At 52.0% G+C, this 10,932-nt stretch overlaps 1 protein-coding gene across 1 annotated transcript; it reads right to left on the bottom strand.

Annotated features, from left to right (window-relative positions):
• Positions 1-6,254: 6,254 nt before the first annotated feature.
• On the bottom strand, positions 6,255-7,770 carry Neurog1 (neurogenin 1). The gene has a single exon (XM_032919578.1). It carries the CDS (start codon positions 7,520-7,522, stop codon positions 6,788-6,790), a length of 735 nt encoding a protein of 244 aa, XP_032775469.1. The 5' UTR covers positions 7,523-7,770; the 3' UTR covers positions 6,255-6,787.
• Between the last annotated feature and the right edge of the window lie 3,162 nt (positions 7,771-10,932).

Genomic DNA, 10,932 nt, shown 5'->3' with positions numbered 1-10,932 from the left:
GGAGAAAATATCTTGCAGAAAAAGGTTAAGGACTTATTCTAGCTTATAGCATCAGAGAGATAGAGTCCATTATGTAGGAGCAAAGATCGGTTCATATCATATCCACACACTCAGGGAGCAGTGATGAACAGGCAAGCTCAGTTTGCTTTCTCTTTTTATACATTTTATGATCCCAGCCTAGGGAATGGTGCCACCCAAAATGGGCAGGTCTCCCCAAGCTCAATTAAACTAATCAAAATAGTGACTCACAGACCTTTTCAGAGGCTGCATAATCCTTCAGAAGTATGCCTGGAGGCTTGACTTCTGGATGATTCTAGATTCTGTCAAGTTTGCATCAACAATCACAACAACCTTTATGAGATAAACTGAAACCAGATCCAAAACACAGAAAAACCCAAATTTTATGAGAAGAAAGGGATGATCCACCAAGGAGGAAACCATGATAACACAGAGGGAACTAACACATCTAAACATTAATAGGATCTATCAAGCTCTTAGACTGGGTGCCTTAGGTATTCTGATTATACAGGGAGGTTAGTGTCATACAGCCAAGTAGCATGGTATTAAGGGCCGATAGTACAGTTAGTTAGAAGGTGTGAGTATCAAATTTGAGTTGACAAACAATGTGGAGTGCCTCTTGCTTTTTGATTATGTCTCAATGACTTGAGACCACCTTGGCAAAATTTTGATACATATTGAACCTCATTTTCAAGGCTTAAAAAAAAGTACATTTCTCTGTCCTTCTCTTGCTTTTGTTTGTTTGTTTGAGTCAAGGAAGGCCTCATATAACACAAGCCAGCCTCGGACTCCTGATCCTCTCGCCTCTACCTTCCTGATCCTGGGACTAGAGCAATGTGTGCATACACCACCATGCTGTTGGTGAAGACACGTTTTTCAGTAACACAGGGGCATCATCTGAGTGACTTCAGAGGGCAAGCAGTAGTGGCATCTAATTCTTGTTAGAGAAGGTAAGATAGGCCAGGCCAACTGAAATCTCTACATCCTGCCTGTAGTGTGACCTGGTACCTACCCAGGTCACATGGAGCTACAAGAAGGTTCAGTGCCTGAGCAGAGTGTTTCTCTCAATCTCCAGGAGGTGACAGCTTCTTAGTCAAGATGCATCCTGACCAGAGTACTGGTTTGTGGTCACTGAAGGCGATTGGTCTTCAAGGCTAAACTTCTTACCATCAGACAGCATCTTTGGCATTAACATTGGGGCCTTTGTCCCTTGCTTGGCTGAGGTTGAGGTAACCCTAGAAATAATTTATCAGGGATGCCGGAGTCTCAGTGAGAGGTGGGCCACTTTCCCTCCAGCTGCCTCGGCTGGCCGATTTTCCTCTGCTGCTTCTGCAGAGTGACGCCCCAGGTCTTCACTGGAGAACGAACTCTCGAGCTCTCTAAGGGCTAATTCTCTTCTGCCTCAGCTGGAGGAATGAAGGAGCTCTTTCGCTCATTCAGCCCAAAGTTCTGCACAGCAGCTGTGGCCCTGTCTCTAGCTATGAGCAACCTTACCCCTGGGCATAACAGGAACTGTATGATGAGCTTCTTGGGTTGTTGAGAGTGGATCGTAGAAGACAAGAGAGTTCCCTTTCAGGGTTGGGGATTTAGCTCAGTGGTAGAGCACTTGCCTAGCAAGCACAAGGCCCTGGGTTCGGCCCCCAGCTCCAAAAAAAAGAAGAGAGAGAGAGAGAGAGAGAGAGAGAGAGAGAGAGAGAGAGAGAGAGAGTGTGTGTGTGTGTGTTCCCTTTCCTCAGCCTCAAGCACGTTAATCTCAAGCAACCTATAAAAATCCCTTTTCCGCTTTTCCGGATTCAGGCTGCTCCAGCCCCCTTTGAGGTGAGGAGAAAGGGGGATGGGAAACAGCTGAGGAAAAACATTGCACCCTTGAGAACGGCTGGAAGGTACACTCTGACCAACAGAGGTTACCATTGTCCATCCCACCTTATGAAAATGCCCACTGCGGCAATGGGAAGCCACAGGCTCACCGTGGACAAGATGTGTCTGCCCCAAACTCTCTCGGTCGGTCAGGATCTTCTTAGCCTGGTCTTGTCAGCGGGTTCCCATCATCTCGGAGAGCTGCCATAAGCACCCTGTTGAATGACGTTTGAGACCTGCCGGCTGCTTCTCTCCAGCCGATTCTTGTCATTTCTTTGTCTGCCTGTGCTGGCTTTGTATGTGCTTTGTAAACTCACTCGTTAGAAAGTAAAAGTGTGGTAAATCATTCTCCGTGTGGGTCCAGAAGGTTCAGTGTGTGGCTCATAGTGGCTTGTGGGTGGCTGCACTACTCACGAAGGCTAACGATTGGCTACATTTGGTCTTTCTCCCATTAAGAACACAGGAATGCTGGGGTTCGGATCCCAGCTATACAGCTGCCAGCTCTGTGGTCTTGGCGAGTCATTAGCTTGGCTTCACTTCCTCCGTGACGTAGAGACAATGATATCCGTAATGATATTTTTATTCACTCTTTTTCTTTTCTTGTTTTCTTTTTCTTTTGAAACAGGATCTCTCTGTGGAGCCCTGGCTGTCCTGGAACTTCCTACGAAGACCAGGCTGGCTTTGAACTCACAGAGATCCGCCTGCTTCTGCCTCCCAATTTTGCTAGGTTTAAAGGTGTGTGCCACCATACCTGGTACATAATGATACTTCAACCTCATCAGTTACGAGAATTAATTAGACAAGCTAACGTGTGTGATGTACTTGGAGCAGGGTGCAGAGCCCAGAATGACTCTGCCTAAACATTAGATACCACGGCAGTGGTGACGGTGTTGTGGCTGTGGCTGGTGTTTCCTTAGGCATTGCCCGTGACCTCACAAGGCCCCTTCCTCACCCGAATTGTGATGTCTCTCAGGCTTTATCCCAGACCATGCTTGGGTTCTTTCTGGCACAACCCAGCCTCTATTTTATGGGCAACTGCAGCCCAGGTTCATGTCTTGTATGGGAGCTACAATGGCCAAGTTAAGCATTCTTCAGCATTAGGAATCGTTTGGGGGTGTGAGGTGTGTGCTCTCCCTAGTTCCTGGTTCAAATCTGCGGGGTTGTCTTTGGCCTCTCTTCAAGTGCTGCAACAATCCCGGAGTTTCTCCCTTCTGCTTCGGGTGCTCCAAGAACAACTCCCAAGTGCTCTCTCAGTTCGCTCCCAGATTTTACCCCGGCCCCTCCAGCTCTGCTTCCTTGCCCCACATTCCTGCCTTTACATCCCCCCATTTGATCCCAACTTTCCAAATCCTCAGAGCCCTAGATGGGAACCCTTAAGCCCCTAAAGCAGGTTCCAAGGCTCGGCAGGACCTGTATCTTCCTGGCCCCCTCTTTTTCTTCACGCACCTTGTGCCCCCTGCTTCAGCCATGCCAGCCTCCTTGCTGAAACATCCCTGAAACATGCTGTTGTGTGTGGGGGGAGACCTTTCTCTGCCTTCTCCAGGGGATGTCACTCTTCCTTTGTCTGCATTGCCTGTTCCTTATGCTGGCTTCATGGTTCTGAAGCAAAGAGAGACCTATTTTCTTTCTGGAGGTTCGAATCCAATATTGCACGGCCTCCCAGATTTGGGCTTTTGATGATGGTGACACCGAAGACTAAGAACCTCCCTGAAGTGAGTCCACCACTCATAGTGAAGCCATTGTACCCACTCCCCGTCCCGATCTGTCCCTACTAGAACATTTAGGCTCCTTTTGAGCAAGAATGTCATTGTCTTGCTTATCCCAATGCTTAGAATATAGCAGGGGCTTGAACAACAGCCATTAAAGAAACAAGAGAAGAAGTAAAAAAAATCTCCATTTTACTCCTTTATTCTAATTCACCCCCCACCCCGATTCCCAAATGGCTGGGGAGCAGTGTATGAAAATCTCACACCAGGACAAAGACAAAGAAACAGGGGAGAGAATAAAGGAGACTTCTTCAGGCATGGTGCTGACTTTTCAGGGAACCATGACTGAGGGTAGCCAAATTTGGCTGTCAGTGAGGATTTGGATCCTCTTCAGTGGCTAGAATATTTCAGTATCTCTGTCCCTTCCCCAAGAGGCAAGGGGATGAGTGAAGCTCTGCTGTAGGGATAAGTAGGTCCCTGACCAGGAAGTACACATTTTAAATCATTTCCTTCTTTGTTCTTGTTTGGGTGCTACCATATCTGCACTTACAGGGGTGCGTGCTTTCCAGGAAGAATCGTAGAAGCTGTCCTGGGTTCTAGGAAGACTTACAGAAACGGTCCTGGGTACGGATGGCAAGGATGTCTTTAAAGATATTTCTTTATGGAAGGGGGCTCTGGGTCCTACACCTTGGAGTTCTGAGCCATCAGAGACGATGGGGCGTTGTTCTTGAATCTTGGGAAGGATATTGTCCTGTCTTCAGGGCTGGCGGCTGCTGTTGGAGGCAGCAAAATGCCACCTGACTCCTGGCCCTTCTGCTTTCCCCAAGGATTTGAGAGGGTGATAAACTGTCTTCTCCTGTCATAAACACATGCATTTACTTCATGGCTGAAGAGTCTCCCCAAGGGGCTGTCCTTGTTCCCGAGAAGGTGTGAGTCACTTCCCAGCATCCTCTCCTCAGCACTCAGTGCAAACCATTTCAGTTTGCTCTGGGAAGCTGGAAGCTGGTGGTTTAGATCTGAGGGGGAAGCGTCCAGCAGGCCCCAAGCTGGACCATCATAGGCACAGCTTCTAAGAGGAAAGGTTGACTCCACTCTTAGATGCCGCAACTTCTCAAACTTCTTAAGAGTACTCATTCCTGGGCTGAGAGATGGCTCAGTGGTTAAGAACACTGACTGTTCTTCCAGAGGTCCTGAGTTCAAATCCCAGCAACCACATGGTGGCTCACAACCATCTGTAATGGGATCTGGTGTGTCTAAGACAGCTACCGTATACTCGTATATATTAAATAAACAAATAAATCTTTAAAAAAAAAAAAGAGTACTCACTCCCTGCTCCAGGGCAAGGTGTCCAATTTTCCAAAACCTTCTGGAAGATAGCCTTCTTATCTGACATGGGGGATTTTGCCTGTGGCAGGGTTTAGCATTGCTGGCCGGGGCATATGAGTTTGTGGATCCAAGCCACCAGGACAAAATGTCAGAAGGCAAGGGGCTTCTCTTGAAGAGAGTCCTACAAGATCCTTTCCCACTAGATAACTGCTTCATCACAAAGGGCAATCCAATGTATGGGGTCGGGGGATGCTGTCCTACTGTGGGGCAACTTGTGAGACCAGATGACATGAGGTTGACAGGGATACAGTCAGGACCTTCCTGTAAATTTTCTCCATTCTGAAATTTCAAGGAAAAGTTACTTCTGGCTGGCTAGTGCCGTTAGTTGATTGTCAAACAAGCCCTGCAGCCAGAAAAGTCCCCACTGGGATTTCTCTAGCAACAAATAAAAGCCCTGGCTATGGCCCCTGAGGTCTGGCTGAGCAAAACCCTTCTCTGTGGGTGCCCCTCCCCCACCCTTGGAGCTGCGGAGCGAGTATCAATGCCCGGTGTGTGGTGGGCTAGCACCCTAGCCCACAGTTTTAAGGCAGCTGTAGACCCCACTCAGGGACAATGCAGCCCACTCCTCACAGCCAGGGCGACCGCGGCCTTAACAGACAATGCTTTAAAGGCATTGTTTGCAAATCAATTTCCCCTTCTAAATAGGCTGCTCCAAGAGTAGACCCTTCTGCTTGCCCAGACTAGACCCACCTGTCGCTGGGGCTGCCTAGGCAGTGGCCACACGGTATTGATCTTTTTAATCCAGTCCCTTTGAAACACAGAGCCAGCTGATGTGGAGTTCCTCAAAAGACTCCCTCGGCCCCTACCTCGACAGGTAGCTGCGGGTCGGGGCTAATTCCCCACTGGAAAGTCTTAATTGGCTTAGGGGGTGCCTGAAGGGGTCTCCCTTGTGCTTACCAGGCGACAAGAATCAATGGCTCGCACGTGCCTTAATCTGGCTCCCTCGATCTTGGTGCTAGTCAGGTGCGTTTTATTTTTAAGTTGTTTTTGAAACAGGATTGGAGGGTTTGGAGGCGGTGGGATAATGTTTCAGTTTACAGGTGACGCTGCCAAGGGGAAGGGGGGGGGAGAGACACCACTATTAGGCAAGGAAGCTGGTGACTTCTTTTTTTTTTTCTTATTTTTTTTATTTACACGAAATGTCTGCAGTACAAAAATGTAAACTTTGATAGCTCATAATAATAGAATAAATTCTTTATGTACAAAAATACATTTTCATATGAATGAAGCATCCTGAATAAATTAAAGTACCCTCCAGCCCGGTGCCTGAATAGCTATGCAAGCACTCAGGTTCTTCCGGGAGCAAGCCCACAGTGGTGGGGGTCGGGATCCATAATGCATGAAGCCCACTCCTTGTGTCTCCTTTTTTTAAGCCTTTTCATTGTATTGTCAGCCGGCTCAAACCGAATTTTCATGCTCGTTTTTCTTCATTAGAGTTCTACAAATTGTAAAATTGACTTTTCACCTCGTCTTCAGGGGCTCATCTGTCCCTTTTCCAAATCACACTGAAGTGGTGGCTGGGGTCAGTTCTGAGCCAGTCACAAAGGAGGTTTTGTGAAGTTCAGAAAGTGCAAAAAACCCGAAAGGCCGTCTGGGGGGCGGGCAGGAGGGGCCGGTGCTGGGGCGTGGGGAAACAGTCCGAGGGGCAGCTTCTCAGCGAGGGTGCAGCAACCTAACAAGTGGTCAGGTATCCCTCCCCTCTTTAAAGCTCCCAGCATCCACCTGGGGGTAAGGGTGGTCCCCGAGGCTTCAGCCGGCTCCCCCATCTATTGCTCTTAGACTGGGGCAGGAAGAAAGTATTAACGTTGCCTTGCAAAGGCCTAGTGGTACGGGATGAAGCAGGGTGTCGTATGGAGCAGGTCTTTGGGCAGGCCAGGAAAGGAGAAAAGGGGACCACCCGGGCCATAGGTGAAGTCTTCTGAAGCCGAGGGACTACTGGGGTCAGAGAGTGGTGACGCCACAGTGGCGCAGGGGGAGGCAGCGGCCCCGGAGCCCCAGGACTCTGTATCGCTGGCCGGGCTCGGGGGACCGGGCAGGCAGGGGACACACTGCGGAGGCAGGAGGCGCTCCCGGGCACCGCCCCCCGGGAGCCCTTGATCTGCCAGGCGCAGTGTCTCAGCCAGGGCCCAGATGTAGTTGTAGGCGAAGCGCAGCGTCTCAATCTTGGTGAGCTTGGTGTCGTCGGGGAACGAGGGCAGCACGCTGCGCAGAGCGTCCAGCGCAGCGTTGAGGTTATGCATACGGTTGCGCTCGCGATCGTTGGCCTTGACGCGACGGCTCCTCCGCAGCGAGTGCAGCAGCGCCTCGGACCGCACCCGCGCGCGACCTCGCCGTCGCCGCCGCTCCTGCTCTTCGTCCTGGCCACCGGGAACGTTCGATGCCCCGGAGAGGGTGGGCGCGCTCCTGCGGGCTGGCACGGACAGCCCTGAGGTGGAAGCTAGGGGCTGGAGCCTGGCACAGTCCTCCTCGTCGGTGAGGAAACTGGACAGGTCGCTGCCGCTGTTGCTGCTGGCGCAGTCGAGGTCAGAGAGACAGGTCTCCAAAGGGGCAGGCATCGTTGCCGTGTGCAGGACGGACGGACGGACGGACGGGAGGTTTGGAGGGCTTGAATGTGGGCCGAGGGCACGGCCTTCGAAGCGCACTTACTGTCCGTATGACCCGGGGCTAGCCTGTGCCTGCTGCAGGCGCGAGGGCCGGGGAAGATCGCAGGGGCTCAGGGAGGGAATGGGCTTGGCCTCCTCGCCTCGCCTGCAGGGGCCACGCGCCGGGCTGGTCTCCCAAGTGATGTCGCCGGCGATCAGATCAGCTCGTGTGAGCACCGAGTGTGGCACACGACCGGCCTCAGGACCCCTTAAGTACGGCGCGCAACAATGGGCGCCCCCTCCCTGGCCACCTCCGCCCCCGAGGCGGCGCGGGTGAATGGCGAGAGGCGGCAGGTCAGCCCCGTGCGGCGCCTGCTATTTGCATAATTTATGCTCGCGGGAGGCCGCCCCCGCCCAGCCCCCCTCCTGGAGCGTGCCCGTAATTACCGCCGGCCAATCGCTGGCCCGGCCTGCTCCGGGAGCCGGATCAAGCGAGGGAGGCCCGGGCGACTCCGGCAGGGAAACCAAGGCGAAGGCGGGGGCCGGGGGCGATTAGCGGCCGGCCGAGGCACACTCCTCCCAGGGGCGCGCAGATAACCCTCGCCGGGCTTGGATGGGGAGGCGGGACCCTGGCAGAAAGTGTGAGCTGCGCGGCGGGGGATGGAGAGCTGGGGCTGAGACAGGAGTCTGGGTTCACATCCCTTCTCCTGCTGTTGAGGGCCCGCGAGAATTTGAGCGTTTGCTCTCTCGTGTTTCTTTATTTAGACGAAGGGGGACACGAGTGTAGCTCTACACGACGATGTTAGACCGTACTCGTAGGTCCCCGGGCAGAGCGCTTTTGTAACCATGAACAGTCAGTCCCCTCCCAGTGACTATCTATATCCCAACAGATCCTAGAGAGGACCAGCAAACTGCTACAAGTCTCTGGGAGGCGTAGGTGTCCCTGCTGCGCTGAAATTAGCAAAGGAGAGAGCAAGAGAAAAATCTAAAGAGCCAACGAGTTACCAGACTCATTGGCCCTACTCATTACCCGGAGCTGGGTCTTGGCCCCACTTCACCCCTGCCCGCGTACCCCTCCTCAAAGATTCACGAGGAAACAGGGTATGCCAACCCCCTCTTCTTCTGAAACCGTGCGCTCTTCGTTTCCAAGAATCCTCCTGTGTCGCACGTTTTGGAATGGTGCCAGCCTCCGGGGCCCACCCCAGTACCAGCTGGCTAAGGGACTTAGCTTCTGGCCAGGAGAGAGATGTCCCACAGAGGTCAGCGATCACACAGTGGGTGGAATTCTGTCCCCACCCCCTCTGCCAATTTGCCTGTAAACTTGCGTAGTCCAGAGAATTTCCTCATTCTGTGGGGTCGATCATTTTCCTGGTTGCCAGAAAGCAATAGAGGCCTGGACAGTCTCTCAAATGCACCTGAGAGGAGTTTGTTTATTTGTTTGTTTTATTAAGGAACAACTCTGGATTGTGGGGTCAGGTATTAAAAACAAAAGGAACACCTTGGAGACCCCCCTCCTCCATGATATCTGAGTGGTGACCTCAGGCCCCCTCCAGTGCCTTGCCTGCTATCCTCAAAGGGGCTCTGTCCAGGACACCTGCGCCTTGGTGAAGGCACAGCCTTTCCTTAAGGCTAACTCTTGCCCCCGTGGCTCCTTCCCTCTGCAGCAGCTAATGTAGATACAGCCTATGCAGAGAGCTAGGACACAGTTATAGAAAAGGGCTTCAGGGGGTTTGTAAGAAGTAACAGGAAGTGGTTGTAATCAGATTATGTAAGAAAAAGTAATAGTTGAACGGATCCTCGGGCATCCCAGGAGCCCAAGGGCTGCTGGGAGTTGTGCTCCGGGACAGACCCTGCCTCTTTCTGGCCCTGTGGCAGCTTCTGGTGCTCCCTGCATACCAGTGCCAGTGTGAACCTGTGACAGTTCCAGACCCCGTCTTTGTTTCTTTGGGCTTCCATAGAAATTACCACACAGTAGGTGCATTAAATCTACAGAAGGTTGTTCTTCTGAGGCTTGGAAGACCAGAAGCCCCAAACCAAGATGCCAGGGGGCTTAGCCCTTTCCAGTTTCTTGTGGCTCCTGGATGTCCTTGTCACGAATTCATAACTGAAGCCTCCAGCTTGGCCTCCTGCCTTCATGCGTCCTTCCCCAGGACTCTGTGTCTTCTTAAGGAGAACTGATGGACTCCTGGCACTGCTGACTCTGAGATGACGCCAGGCTGTCACTTTTATTACATCTTCCAGAACGGTTGCTCCAGCTAAGGTTACATCCTGAGGCTATGAGTGGGGAGGGGGGAGTCCTACCACTGAATTCATGATGGCCCCTTTTCTACGTTCGGCCAGCACCATTGGAATGGGAAGCCCCAAGGATTCGGGCTGCCCACTTCCTGAAGTACCAGAGCATGAGAATTCAGTCCCTTGCTCTGACAAATCGGGCCATGCAATTTAAAGTTCAATCCGTCAAACTGAACTCTGCCTCTGAGCTGGTGACAGTTTTAAGGTCACTGGGATCATGGCGACAGACCAGAAGAAGAGCCGTGGCCATTGGTGATAGGGATGGCCAGGAAGTAGTGGATGTCCTGACCAGGCCCTGGCATTCCCCCTGCACCCCAGTTTGTCTTCTAAGCTTACTCTCCAGCATTCCCAGGACTGTGCAGCCAGTCTGCCCAGTGGAGCTCCGTTTGCCAGGTTTGTGTCTGTGGCTTACCGAGTGAAGCAGGTGCACGTGGCCAAAGCCATCCTAGAAGAGGTGGACACTCTCTCTGGGCCAGCTGCTGTATTAAGCTTGGGGTGCAGAAAGTTGGGGGTAACTGGCTGAGGGAGGCCCTGACTCCTAACTATTGTTTGGTGGGGTTCGGTGCTAATAGAACTCATGGAGATTGTTTGGTCAGCCCCTGTACCGCAAGCACAGGAAACTGAGGTAATGAATGAGATCTTTCCCCCCAGCTTACCCCCGCGCCCACCATGTAATCCTCAACTACTGCTTTCAATCCCGTCCCATGCTTTTCTGTCATGATTCTCCAGCAGACACTTTAAACACCTACTACTGGCTGGCCTGGGCCAGGTCTCTGAAGAGAAGAGGCCTCTGGTCTTGGGAAAGGGAGACATTGCTTTGAAGGGCAGTCATGGGCAGGGCATCTAACTCCGGTTGTTGAGAGGATCCTTAAGGAGCAGATCTGAGGAACACTTCTCAAGAGAGAAGAAGCCATCGGGGATGGCTTCAGAGTCAGACTTGGGAGGCCTTGAAAGAAGAACTGGATGTAAATAGACAATCTAGGGGTGGGGTAGGAGTGCGGATGGAATGACTACAGAGTGACTTTCTGTGGATAGAAGAAGCTGTGACGGTCCTCGAATGGCTACAATAGCCTTCCTGACTCTTCCTCCTG

This window comes from Rattus rattus, chromosome 14, assembly GCF_011064425.1.
Source record: "Rattus rattus isolate New Zealand chromosome 14, Rrattus_CSIRO_v1, whole genome shotgun sequence".
In the NCBI taxonomy this organism is placed as follows: domain Eukaryota; kingdom Metazoa; phylum Chordata; class Mammalia; order Rodentia; family Muridae; genus Rattus; species Rattus rattus.
This window is presented reverse-complemented; position numbering and strand designations above follow the sequence as displayed.